General features: G+C 47.9%; 1 protein-coding gene across 1 annotated transcript in view; it reads right to left on the reverse strand.

Annotated features, from left to right (window-relative positions):
- Positions 1–13519, reverse strand: part of LOC119403330 (zinc finger protein jing) — a 179313-nt gene extending 165794 nt beyond the window's left edge. The window contains exon 1 of the mRNA XM_037670273.2: positions 13078–13519. Within this exon, the coding sequence (XP_037526201.1) occupies positions 13078–13466 (389 nt within the window). The 5' untranslated portion in view covers positions 13467–13519. The remainder of the gene's footprint in view (positions 1–13077) is intronic.
- Positions 13520–14207: the final 688 nt, after the last annotated feature.

Below are 14207 nucleotides of genomic sequence, written 5' to 3' on the forward strand. Positions count from 1 at the left end.
GTAATTTTCACGTTGCGGAACTTCCACAATTCCAGACACAACTGATAGCAATGGAACACGCTCCAATGAGGCGAACGCAGCCTCGCGAGATCCACAGTCTTGGCCGCCCGAATCTCGGAAGCTCGTCCATTAACTCTGTTTCGGTGATCGTGTTGGCCCTCGGAATTAGGTTTAACGCGGCCTCACGTTTAACGCACCTGCGCGATTACGCCACGCCTTGTGGCTTTTTGCAGCAACTGAACGAGCTGTGATGACGTCAGGCCGAAGTGGAAGTGTCCACATAGCTATAGTCGGATACAACTTTAGAAGTCAGCGGCATTTCCTCCTCAAAGGCGAATGAACACAAGCCTGCACCAATGGGCGCGCACTCGGGACTGACGTCATCAGCGGGACAGCCGGTGGCTCCGCCTTCGGAGAACATCACGCCTGCATGAGCGGGACTATTTCTTTAGTCGCGGAGGCGATCGGCTGCCGCGCTTCGTCGCCTGGGCGGGGCCTCTCCTGACTTCTTAAGTTGTATCCTATTATAGACACTTCCAGAATATATCCCCAGGTGCACGCCATTTTAACCAATCACCGGTATCACTGTACAGCGACCGCTGCGCAGTCATCAAAGTACACGGGATGTCTGCGCAAATGATCCGTCAACGCCTTCACACTGCGCACAATTCAGCAACACGATCTGCGAGGGAGACAGGCGACAGAAGGATTTCTCGGCCGCTCAACGGCGAACAGGTCTGCCGACACGTAGCCCAAAGCGGCATTCTCTGCGGGCCTAACTGAATGATGGCCCGTCCGTCAGCTCGCCAACTAAAGCATGGAACAAAGAGAGGCGTAAGAAGCCCAGGAAGAACGGAACAGAACGGAAAAGAACAACACTTGCAACGGAACAATACCGAACAGAACAGAACGGTGCTAAACAAACAGAACACGCGTTTCCATACCCTAGAGCACAGAATATCATACAGTAGTGCAACAGAAGGAAGTCTGGCGCCAGTGTCTACGGGAGCTGCAACGCATGACGCTTCGGCAAGCGTGGGAATGATGGGTAGAGTACACGAACCTGTCTGAATGTCGTTCTTTCGGCCCGAACAATGATTATAACCAAAATGCTGATTCAACGAGAATTATTTGCACAAATGTAACGGATATCAGCAACGTTATAGTGGCCGAATGTTGCACGTAGAGTTACATGTGATGGCTTCTGACTCTGGCACACGGTGAAGCCGTATTTTCTCGATGTGACATTATACACAATATGAGATTCAATCATCAACTCTATCGGCAAAGAAAGCATCACTGAACCCTCAAGAAATTTACAGTAAGTCTGACGGCCGGCGTGCTTCTGCTAGCAAAATAGATGCGTAAATATTACAGTAGTCAATAAATGCTTTAATGGCTTAGTCTCGGAAAAAAATATCTGTGCGTAAAGATTTTTTGTTCACTTTAACCTGTATAATTACCGCAAAAATTGCGCGCGTTTATGTCAAGGCGTTCAAGATCATACTCGCTCGCTCAGGAGTTCAATAACCAAAAACTTAGGTGCATTTGCAGATAGAAAGAAGCCTGCAGATAGTTAGATAAGCCTAATAAACTTTGTAGCAAACTATAATAAAATGTCGCATATTTACAAATTTTTCGAAAAATAGTATCTTCGCTCTTCAAGTTTCGAACAATGTTACTTTACTCTTTGTTGACCATACATTTCATACACAACATGTCTTTTTTTTTTTAACGGCAATATTTGATTTTACATAGTCGTGAACTTTCGAGAACGACAGGTAATGAAATGTTACGTAATGAATATGTTCCTCCGTAATAATATGTTCGATATTTTTTTCATCGTAAATTATGCAGTTAATATGAAAACTAAGTTTCTTTTAGGGCTACTGGGTGTTATGCGCATAAAATGTAAAATAATCAACCAAATATAACATATTCATTTCCGGATCCGCGTCGATCTCTTGTGGAATCACCCGTTTGCGGTAACCACGGTTAGGAGATTAACTGCGGTTATGTCTGCCGTGTAGCTACCTATAACCGTGGTTAGCCGTAACTCTAGTTAGCTTATCCGCGGTTAAAGCTGTTCGTGTGATAGCGGTATTAATGGGCTTTGCTTGAGACAGAGCGATGCCAACTAAGACAGTGACTAAATGGAAAGAAAAAAATCCGACGTTTCGCGTCCCACTCGCATTCTTTTTCAGGGTTTTCTTCCTTCCGTAGGGTCACGCCTAATCTCCATGATGTGCAGAATTCCGTTGAGGCAGACTCTAGATCGGCAGCGCACCTCTAGACCGCGTTGACATTACCGGCTGTCGCCTGGATAGGCCAGGATTCCATAAAAAGCCGCTTATAGTAATTGACCACTGTCGACGACGCGGGAGTTGTCAAATTCGATGCAGTGGTCGTTCATCATGCTGTGCTCGGCGAGTGTACTCGCTTGTCACTGGAACTTGCGGACGCCGTTTTTATGTTGTCGCAGCCTCTCAGGGATGTTAATTCTTGTTGCCCCCACGTACTAAGCGTCAGGGATCAGCACATGGTATGGTGTAAACCAGCCCTGCGCTTTCTCTTCCGGAGGCCTGTCTTTTGGGCACGAAAAGGCGCAGGTGCCAGCAAGCCACCTGCTACAATCCACTTCCACGAAAAGCATGTCCGTGCAGTTTCTCATGGCGGATTCCGCCGCTTTCTTCAAGCTTTGTGTGCCGATGGCCCAACCCCCCCAAAAGGCAGTCGGCGCGTCTTAAAGGGCCCGTAAACAGGCTGCGACTTTTTTTTTACACCCGCCAACAAGCTCGCTAATCCGTACAGTAGACCGCGGCGATCACGTTTTCCGAATATTACAGCGCTGCGCGCCCGCGCAGACCCTTCATTTCGAAAAACAATTTCCACGCTTCCTTCCTACGCCTGACCAATCCTCCTCGTACGCGCAGTGACGTCAACTCGGCGATCGCCGAGTTGACGTAGCACTGAGCTCGTCGATTGGTCTAAACCAGGTCTCAACAAACAATTGTCAAGGTAACGTCAGTTCCTGTTCCCACCCACCGCTACGAAACTGCGCCTTGTCAACACCTCCTAAAATTCTTCAGGCCTGCGCCTCACGTGACATGACGTCAGCTACGTCATCACTCGCCGTCCGACCGGTCCTGCGGGGGCGCGCCGCTTCTGGCACTCCTCCCGCAGTGAAGCAGTTGTATCGCGATATCGTACGCGGTTACGCGAATAGTTATTCTCAGCAATATTGTTTTTTTCTCGCGTCTGAATGTCTTCAAAGACACTAGGGAGGGTGTTGGAACTGATAAGAAACTTGTCAAATATTGACGTGGAAACTTCCTGTAGTAAGAGTTAGTTTATTCAACATTTACACACGAACAAGGACACGAAGCAATAATCAAAAAACACAAATAAATGAACATACTAATAAAATTACAAATATGATACATGAGCACTTTATTTTGGAGCAACAGTTTTCAGTTTCCGTGCTTTGCGACAGCTTTCGCATCAGCTTTAGCAACAGCAGCTGCGTCATTCCTCTCTTTGCAATAATTATTTAGCATAACATTTGTTGCACTTTTATCAACATATTTATTACCAAATCTGGGATCGTGCCATTCGCACCAGGTCGCCAGTTACTCAAATGCTGGCAGGCTCTCCTTCACAAGCTGTTGAACAATAGCTCTGTGATTTCGTGTCTGCAGAAAGCCCGCGGCATTTGTTTCATTCTGGAGCAACTTTGTAACAACACTTCAGTGTGCATCACTACTGTCACAACACAAGCGTTCGGAAATTTCAAGCCACCTCGATTGAGACTGCTATTAACGAATTAGCGTCACCATCGCAGCTTTCAGCAACAAGGTTCTCTTGACAGTAGTTGCACTTCAACGTTTTCACCACAGAGTTAGTACAAAAAGCCTCCAACATAAGCAAAAACAGCGACGCGTGTGCTTAAGCTGTCAAGGTCTTCAGGTTTGACAGTACTCTGAAGTCCTGTTGATTTGTGGCTGTTGCTGATGGAGGAGCCTCGTCAATGAAAGTCGTCACTAGCTCATTATAGGAAGAGTATTTTGTAGCGAATCCTGCCTTCACTCGCGTACAGCTGCCTAATGCTGATGTGGAATGACCACCAGCCATTTGCCTGTACTGGCCAAATCGGTTTTCGAGCCCGTCTGTCTGCAGTTTGCCGAGCAGGACATAGTTATAACGAAGCTCGACAAGGCAGTACTTGGTGAATTCAAGTATTGCATAGGCGGAATGCCATTAGAGCAGAGTGAGTTTTTCTCGCGTGAGGATGCCGTTGTCGTGTTTGTAGGATTCCCACACATCCAACCAAGTGACAAATGCATCGAGAAATTCAGCTTAGGGTCACCATTCAGCACGAAACTGGCTCTTCATAAACATCTCTGTGTGATAGCCTTTGTGAGGGTTTTAACGTTGACAATCTCCACCAGCGGAGAACTATCCTGATAAAAATTTGCTGTTTCTTTGGCATGCCATAAAGCAAGAAAGTTGGCAGTGGGCCTCCAGTGCCTCAGCCACAAAAGCATGGAATATTTGTAGAAACTAGTTTAACATTCTGCCTTTCGAAGTTGCTAGGATTTAGCGCCTTTGAAGAAAGGCGATAGCTGTATTTCAAAAGCTGAGAAGCCTCTAGCTTGTGCAGCTCCCGAAGATCTTTGAATGATGCCCACTGTATGCAGTCGGGATGGACACTGTTGTCTGAGAGATCGAACATGGAAAATATAGGTTTGTCCCAAGATTCTTTTGATTTATCCAGTTGTTTCGGATGCATTTTCAACAAGTGCACAGAATCCACAACATAAACATAGGTCGTGTTGCGTCTTTTGGATTTGGTAGACGATGCTCAGCTTGGGCGGATCTGAAAAACATACTGAGTGCCTTGCGATTTATTGCGTTGTTGTCTGAAACTACTGCAAGAACTTTAAAACCTATTTGCTCAAGGCCAATGATTACATTTTTCAGGACAGCATGAAGAGAGTGAGCATTCATTGTTCGTGCAGGCAGAATGTGCACGACCTCGCGAAAAGAACTCAGCATGCTTTGCAGCATAAACACATGAGCAGACGTAGCGGCCTCTTCACGCTTGCTGCTGCCCCTGAAATTTTTCCACCTTTAAAATCAAAGAAAGGCTGGATGTGAATTTCGTCGAGCATGAGACCACGGCACTTTCATGCGGCTGCAATTGTTTAAATCTGTGTTTTATGTACCTGAGAAAATTTTGACTCGCTGACTCGGTGTCAGGGTGACAAGTGAAACGAGGAGCAGACATTTCGGCAAGTACTGGGATGCGGCATGGCAAAAAAACCTGATCCCCTCAGAAATTTGTAGGCGTGGTGGAGATATGGTATGCAGTATGCAAGCAACCACCATACTTTCGGAGGAATACTGCAACCGCTGTTTTCCAAGCAACGCCACTTGTTCTCGCAAGAACCGAATGATCCGTTTCTTACTGTCAATGGCATCTCGTTCAAGTTGCTCAAGAAGGCTAACGACTACGTCACAAAGACCTTCTGAGGAGCATTTTTCATCGAGGATGCTTTGAAGCTTACTTAAGATGGCAGACAGGACATTCACATTCCCAATGCTTCCTGGCACGACATAAATCACCTATACGGCTTAATTTGGTACCATGAAAACATACACTGATACTCAGGTCGCTGAAAACAGTAACAGACGACCGCAACATCGGCATGCTCTCATCGACAATATTTAAAAACAGGGAACAGTTTGGGCGGTGAATTACAATCCACTGATTTGGCACAGGTGCGCTTTCAAACATTCCATAAGCTCAAGAAGCGAAGAAAAACAACATTTCGCTTCTTCATCGCGATAAGTAGCCTCCGATTCTGCGATGGCACGAGCGAGGTCAGCCGCTTCTCGGCGCATTTTTTTCGTTTCCGGGCATTCTCTCGGAGAGGGGTCATCCTTCGACAAGTACGAAGGACATCCTGGGAACAGTGTGGGCACTGATCCTGAACGCAGGCGCGGTACTTTCAGTGAAACCTCTAGCACTCTTCCTGTCATAGGATCCGTGTAGGACGACATGTTCTCGAGGCATGACTCGGTGAAATGCAATGCGCATACCTGCATACCACAGCAGTCGCAGAGTGTCAGCGAACCTCGCAATGCGTCTAAACATTGCACAAGCGCATCGCGAACTGTTACAATGAGTATGATTTCACCATCAGTGTGATGCAATGGTGACATCCAGTTTGCTCTTACCTTGTTGTTTTCCGTCGGGAAGAAATCCTTTCTTGGAATAGCACTGAGCCACTTCTTCCTTTGCACTTCATCCTTGGGGAATGAAAATACTTGAACTTTCTTCCCGGTCTTGTAATTACTTGAACATGCCGGCACACAACACTTGTTGGGCATGTCAGAAGCTTCGTGCAATAAAATTCCGGCTGCAAAATTCACTGCAAACACAACGCAAAGAAAATGGCTCGGCAGACTCGCGAAAAACACACGTGCAGCCCGGCCGTCACCACTGAAGCGAGAGGGAATTCGGGAATGCATGACGGGACCGGTCAGAAGGTGTTGGACCGGTAGGACGGCCGGTGGTGACGTCACGGCGGAGGAGGTGTTGGCCTTGTTTTTTGGCCCTGCGGTGATGCGGTTTCGGCCACGCAGTTGTCGCGCGTATATTCCTCGCACTGCATAACACCTGCACGCACTTCGCCTTCGACATGTTGTTTGTGGTTATGTAGAGGAAGAGACGCTTATTTCTGCAACCCAGTCGGGAGCACGGCGCAGCGTCGGCGAAGCGTTGTTAAGTTGCCGGCTGCAAATCGAGCGAGAGGGGAAGCTCCGGTAGCTCGGACGGGTCGCGCTTGCTCGCGCGGCAAGCGGGGTTCTCCAGGCTTTTCTCTCGCGCCCCTTCGACGTCTCGGAAAGCAAGCACGCATTCCTGCTGCATTGTGAACTGTCACAATGGTTTAAAAATAGTGAAGAGCCGAAAACTACCCGTCAAGTTACGGAGCACGTGCGACAATATAAACAATAAACAAACCAGGAGCCGCAGCAAGCGGAAGTGCATTGCTCGCCCATGACGTCATTTGTTGACGTCGTGTCACGTTGCCGAAGTGGGCGGAGTCACGACGACGGGCTACGCCTTTTCTTCCATGTGGCGGAGAAGGGTGGTGAGGCCGCGCGAAAATTTGAAACCAGCTGAAACGGATGTTCTAACCCCTGTAACTTCCTTATTATAGCACGTACTCGCAAAATTCTTGCGGCACCATGTTCACATAGCAAAAGTGCGCATATTTCTTTTCATTACAATTTTTGGACATCGGGGTTGTTTACTGGCCCTTTAAGAAATTGGTCGCCACAATTTGCGCAAACAAAAGCGATTCCGTCCGCGCTTTCTTTTTCAATGGCTGGCAGGCAGACAGCAGTCCGACGCTGCGACTAAAGAATTCGTCGGGTGGGCTGAAATTGTTATAATCAGTAATAACGCAAGATGTGTTTCAGCCCATTTCAGACACCACCTAGAGGAACTTTCTTTAAATGCGTCAAATCGACACGTTACTTTAAGGCACTCGATATTCTTTTGCAACAAAAATGATGCCAAAATATGCTAATTTATGTGTGTTGTAGTAATTAGTTTTAATTAAATTGTTTTAAGTCTGTATTCATTGCGAAGTTCTTCGTGCTCCTCTTTTGAATTAATAGGATGAAATATTACGCCAGAAATATAAGGCAAATTCGTTTTTCGGGTATGTCCATTTGGAGCAAAGAAAATATATACTTTTGAAGTGGCTCGTGGGAAGCGGCACGCCGAACGACTCGTCGAACAGTGTAGTGCCTTGAGCAAACTGATCATATACAACAGTACACTGCAAAAATGAAGTTAAATGAAGACACATTCATTGTGCAGGACGTTCGTTTCATCCAAAGCTTATGTATGTTGCTCTCGACCTCTTAGCCCCTAGTCGTTACAAAGGGCAAGGATGAGTGGTGTACACAATTGCGTACATAGCGTGTCAAAAGGTTAAAATATAATTTCGACAACATTTTAATTTAGCCACATTAAAAAAAAGTAATAACTCATAGAAATCCATCACATCACACTGTCATACCTCAGTGGGATTCGCGCGAGAAATTTATTTTTACAGCAGACCTTTAACCTTAATGTATTCTCCTAATAATGAAGGTACGAGCGCGACATTAGCAACAGATTTCTAAAGGAGTAATGTATCACTCAAAACTTGTCTAACGCTGCGTTCTTTAATGACCTCGCAAATGAAGAATGATCTATGGGGACGCGCGCAGGAACAGATGCTCACTTCAACCTTGCATATGACCTTCCACTTCTCGTTAAAGCGTTAGGAAGAAGAAAAAAAAACGGAATAGTCGTACCTGGAACAGCAATGAAACGTTGATGCTGTACGTTGTGCAGCGCTCTAGCTTTCACGGATGGCACGAGCGCTGCTCTTAGATCACATTCCTGGTGAACAGCTGTGCGCGTGCCGCACCGTGGTTAACGTCGAGCTAAAAATTTCTTTTTTTTTTTAAATACGCGACACGTCCATTGGACGCTAACTAATGCACACAATTTCCCTTCGGTCTCCTGCTGTGTGCGGTTGCGAAACGACACTTAATTGCGTGCATCACCCCTAGGCACGTACGCTGGACACTAAAAAGAAAACGAAAAGGTGCTTAATAATCGAGAAAACGTGCAAAAAGAAAATGAACGTACCATGTTTAGGCCTATTTGTGGTAAGGGGTCATAGTTTTATACATTTTCAAACATGTGCTGACAGAGGTCCACCTGAGGGTGACTTTTTTTTTTTTTTTACTTTGGGAGCTCCTTCCATATTATTTATCTTGCAGTTCTACTAATGCCTAATAATAATTGATTTATTGAATGATTGGGTTACTGAAGTGTTATAGTCCGTAAGACATTTCGCCTACGGGAACGCCGTATAAGAGAAGATAATTTTTCAAGGCGTTGGCGTCCAAAAGCCTGCAATCGCCTCGTTTGCAGCGCTTCTACGAGGTCTCATTTTCTGGTCATCCCGAACATCGCCAAGCGAAGACAAAAAGAAAGCAGAAACGAAAAAAAAATACGCAAAAAGAACACTCAAACACAAAGAGACAAAGAGAGGGAAACGTGTGCTCGCGACAGACAAGCAATCGGCCGTGCCCCAACCCAAAAAGCTCCACACCAAAAGGCTTTCTTTCTTGGCACATGCCACTGTCCGCTTAACTCGACTCCAATAAAGACGACAGGACCAACAAAGTAAAAAAAGAAAGCAAGAAAAAATGTTGGAGGGGGAAGGGAATGCGGCACTGGCTTCACTTTCGAGAAAATTACCGGCGCGCGCAAACTGCTCCCCTGAACGAGACGGAGAACGACGCCAACTGGCTTGTCCGAAACGTCACTCGATGGAGACAGCCATCAACAAGGAGAGTTCGAACGCGAGCCCTTCTACATTGCGGGAGAGGGGGGGGGTGAGCGAAGGACAAAGTCGCGTTGGGCGCTTAGGCATGGGGGAAAGTGTAGTGCCTTCCCCCGACGAGTTCTTTCCTTTATCACCCGAATACTTCGTGCTTACAACGGACACATTCTTCGGGTTCATTGTTCGAGGCCAGGGACGGAGCAAGGGGGCTCGGAGACTGTTTCCTAGAATTTACAACGTCGCGCGTTCAGTTACGGGAAAATGTCCAAAAGAGCTTGTTAAATGCCTCTAACCGTGTGTTAGACGCTGCCTTAATGAGAACCAACATACAATCAAGCCAAGGAAACTGTAGGAGTCATTATTTGTAGCAGGGGCGTAGCCAGAAATTTTTTTCGGGGGGGGTTCAACCATACATTATGTATGTTCGTGCGTGCGTTTGTATGTGTGCGTGCCTATATACGCAAGCAAAACTGAAAAATTTCGGGGGGGGGGGGGGTTTGAACCCCCCCAACCCCCCCCTTGGCTACGCCCCTGATTTGTAGTAATTCTCATATAATTACGATATCAATGTCAAGAAATTAAAGCGGACGAAAAGACAACTTGATGCCAGCAGGGAACGCACCTGCACTCCTTTCGTATGACTTCGCGTGTGTCGTTCGCCCTCTTTCAATGTGAAATGGAACCGTATAATAAGCAACACTCGGTTACAACCTAAGCAAACATGCCAGCTCCGCGCACAGAACCGCGGCCTGCCCTTCACCCGTGAAAGGCAGTCGTGCTAGCTGGGTTCCACTGGAACCGCAAGTACTTTTTCTCGGCTAATGTAGATACCACGGTTACTAAGAATTAAAGGTTCGTCGTTACCACCTAAAACATCACGTTTAGCTGAGCATCGATGCCAGTCTCCCCGACGAAATTCACCAGGACGTTCAAGTTTCCGACCCTCAAAGCAGCGACACAAACGTGTTTGAACATTCTTCAAACAGCGCAACGACGACGAGGACGAAGAGAAAAGAACCACAAACCACAGGGAAGTATGTTCAAGTACGGTCACCAACTAGCCCAGCTTTCAATCCTCCTATCCAAACGTGTGTCTGTATGCCCCCCCGCCCCTTTGGAAGGAAGAAGCACTCGAGAAGGGCTTGATGTCACCAGAATGACTAGGCGCGATTGCAGGGAGCATTTATGCCAATTCTCTTTGTGAGGGACGGCATATGCTATGGGAGACGAGATATCTTTCTTAGGTCGTCACCGAGTATAGCCTGGTTAACGACCTCGCTACGTTGTCCGCAACTATAACCCCAATGCCCCCTTGGCCCTTTTTCTAGAGTATTGCAGATAATGCGGTTATGTGGCTGGGATTGTGTACATTATGACTGCACTTGATGCGCGCTCCACGGCTGCTAAGCCTCCTCTGCTTGTTGACGGCACCGTTTGTACGGACAAAGGTTGGAAAACTTTGCGCTGTATCGGCGGTACAGATAAACACACACGGAAGGCACGGAAAACACAAGAACGGGTGCGCGCAATCTTGTTATGTTTTATTCCGTGCCCTCCATCAGTGTTTATCTGAACCAAACCAGCGCAGAGTTCCCCGACCTTTGTTCGACATGCACGAACTATCGCAAAAGAGTGCTTTACTGAAGGTACTTGAGGCACATTCAAGCGGTATAGCGCAGCCTTTCGCCTGAAGGACCCCCAACAATTTCGTTGGAAAATAAAAACATTTCTGATTTCTTTCTGAATGTTTTTTTTTTCCACCGTGCTTGGCTGTACAACAATAGGGTGGCCTTGGTGGCGTCAGCGCATACCGCCTACATACCTCCCTGACAATGTCTGCAGCAGCGTTAGCTCCAGAACCGCCTATGTACAAACGTCGACGAATTATTTATTTTAGACGATTGTTTCAATACGCAGCAGGCACGATTTGCGAAAGTACATAAAACGATGGTCACGAGCAGGCGTTTAGATTATATCGACGCTTATCAAAGCGCCTTTCCGAGACAATAGGAAAAAAAAAAAAAAAACGGAATGATTTCATATTCGAAGTTCTTTTCCTGTACACGCCCAGAGTCTCATAACAATGTGGCCGCATGGTTATCACATTGAAACATGTAAAGCGCAGTGTGATTACGCTGCATTTACGCCATCAAAGCCGCCATGTTGGTGCACCAGTACGTTATGAAGCTGCGTCGCACGATTATGCAGCGCTTGTCTTTCTTTCTGTCGCCACGTTGTTGTTCGCGCTGAACGTAACGTTTAAAAGAGGACAAATCGCAGCGATCAATACACAAGTGGGTCTGGATAGATTCTGTGAAACTTGCGTGAAACGTGGTAAACGCACATTCTGTAAAGCAAACGCAGCATCTGGATTACTCGAGTTCTTCAAGAGCGGTTAAGATTCACTATTGCTGCTCTATCACAACGGCCAAGCGATAACCGCCCCAGTATACCTAGAATTAAAACAGGTCCAAACTGTCGAACATTTCAGTATCTCGGCACAGCCGTACTGTTCTGTAATTACGCTACACCCCCCCCCCCCCAAAAAAAAAAAAAAGTTTTATTTACGTTCTCTACGTGTAACAGATACCTTGTAGGATATAAATTTTATCTCGGGCAGTCGTGGCGGGCAATCGAAGTTGAGGTCTCGACCTTAGCAGCGCAGAACACGTTAAGCTATGCCATGACGGGTACACCGAGATCGCGTGAACGGTAGATATTGACGCAAGCAATAGCGTGTGTAGTAATTGGACTCGCGACGTTTCGAAAATGAGCAAACCCTAGCTACACGCCTGCCTGAGCGACGCTAAAGTCACCTGCAAGATAATGCATCGGTTGTTGATTTTTGCTTAGTTCGGTTTTAAATCTGCACACCCTCTAGAGTTTGTTTACAAACGAGTTGCCCTGAACGGTGTGAAATGAAAGTTCCTTACTTCAGCCTAAGTCGCTTCTAATCATTGAAACCAAGTAAACATTCATAATCTGGCGTGCACGCGACGGGAAGGAAATGCCCTAGTCTCTCTTTTTTTTCGGGCAGCGTTTTGAGTAACACCATCACAACACTGCCGTCGCCGCCTTGGGTTCGTATCAAGCGGGAAAACAAAATAAAAATCACCAGCTCGGCTCCAACGACGCGCCCGCATAATACGTTCTCTCTCCTAGATGGACGATAAGGTGTTATTGACCCGGTTACCTCGAAGCAAGTCTCCCAGGAGATGCCAGGAAGGAAGAAGTGGAGGAGGAGAGGCAACAGCACTCAGCCTTCTTACCCCAATATCCACGATCGAAAGCTCGATCTCTCGTTCCCTCCTCACCCCCCCCCCGCCCCCTTTGGAAGGAAACCTTGGTACCTCGTCCTTGCCTCCCCCCTTATTTCCGGCTCTGTTTAACACACAACTTCCTCTGAGACCGCCCCCTTCAACACTTTCGCGCATTCTTCGTGGCTCGAATCAAAACAACGCGCACGGCGTTATGGGGTCAAAAACAAAAACGCTCCCAAATGGAAGATATGCGAGCTCACTAGGGATGCAGTTGCGTGTTTCCGTATCGCAGCTCCCTAGATGTAAAAAAAGAAGTAAAGAACAGAACGGCTAGAGAGGAGCCCCCTCAAGGCTAGGATAGACAAAAGGTAGAAGGCGTGCTGTTTTGGGGTACCGACCTGTCCGTGCTCGCAGCCCGATCGTAGCGATGGTTGCGGCGCTGCTCGGTCTCAAACTCCGGCGGCTCCTGATCACCGTCGTAACCGTCCCGACGTACCGTACTCGACGCTAGGCCTCGGGACGATGCAGCGGCGACGACCACTTTGTTGTTCACCAGCACAGACTGAGGAGCACCGCTGCCGAGCCTCTCAACGAGGCATTTCGTCAGGCCTGCCGGCCCTCCGCTAGACGCAGGCCCAGCCGTGGACCTGACGTAGTCGAACTCTGCGCCTCCGCGCTGGTGGTATATCCGTTCGGGTCGAATCATGTCGAGAAACGACGCCTTGCACACGCCGCCGTGTCCCAGCTCTTCGCTCCGTTCCCCGTCCAAGCATCCGCTGGCCGCCATGTTGGAAACACGCACAGACTCACCCTCTCTCCTCGCAGCGTCGCTCTCTTTCTCTCTTCGTTCAACCCTCCTCACCCTCGACTGTGGCGCCGCCGCTTTTGCTCTCTCGGCTTTACGCGAAGTGAGGAGAGGCTGTAAAACCCGAACGGAGAGGAGGTGTGCGTATACGAGGGAGTGAGGTGAAATTGTATTCATCCACCCCTCGCATCATCTCACCCCCTTGCTCCGCGTGCAACTCCTTGCCATCGACAGTGGCGCCGCCGCTTTCACTCTCTCGCCTTTAAGTGAGAGCGGCAGTAAAACCCGAACGGAGAGGGGATGTGCGTATACAGAGAGTGAGGGCGAAATCGCTTTCACTGCTGAGAGAGCGATGATGCCCCCTTCGTGCAAGGGCGCACTGCGCCTCCGGGAGGGGAGAACAGACCTCGCTGGCGGAAGGAAGCTCCCCGGTTCCGGGTGTTATGCAAGCGCATCCCGCCGGCCCTTTCAGCGGCGCTGAAGTCGCAAGCGATTGCGTCGTCGTCGTCTGCTGGGCTCGCTCTTCGCTTGTTTTGGTTTTAACGGCTTCGTCTCTGTGTGCGCTGTTTTCGCTCTCTTTCGGCGCTATTTTCGTCGGCTAGCTGTAACTTTCTATAAGCGGTGGCGGTTGTTTATGTTCCTGTTCTCTTTCTTCTTTCGCTGTCACTTCGCACGTTTCCTTATTTGTGAGATGCCATTTTACCTGCAATGGAAGGAACAAAA

This window comes from Rhipicephalus sanguineus, chromosome 8 (assembly GCF_013339695.2).
Source record: "Rhipicephalus sanguineus isolate Rsan-2018 chromosome 8, BIME_Rsan_1.4, whole genome shotgun sequence".
NCBI classification, from domain to species: Eukaryota; Metazoa; Arthropoda; class Arachnida; order Ixodida; family Ixodidae; genus Rhipicephalus; species Rhipicephalus sanguineus.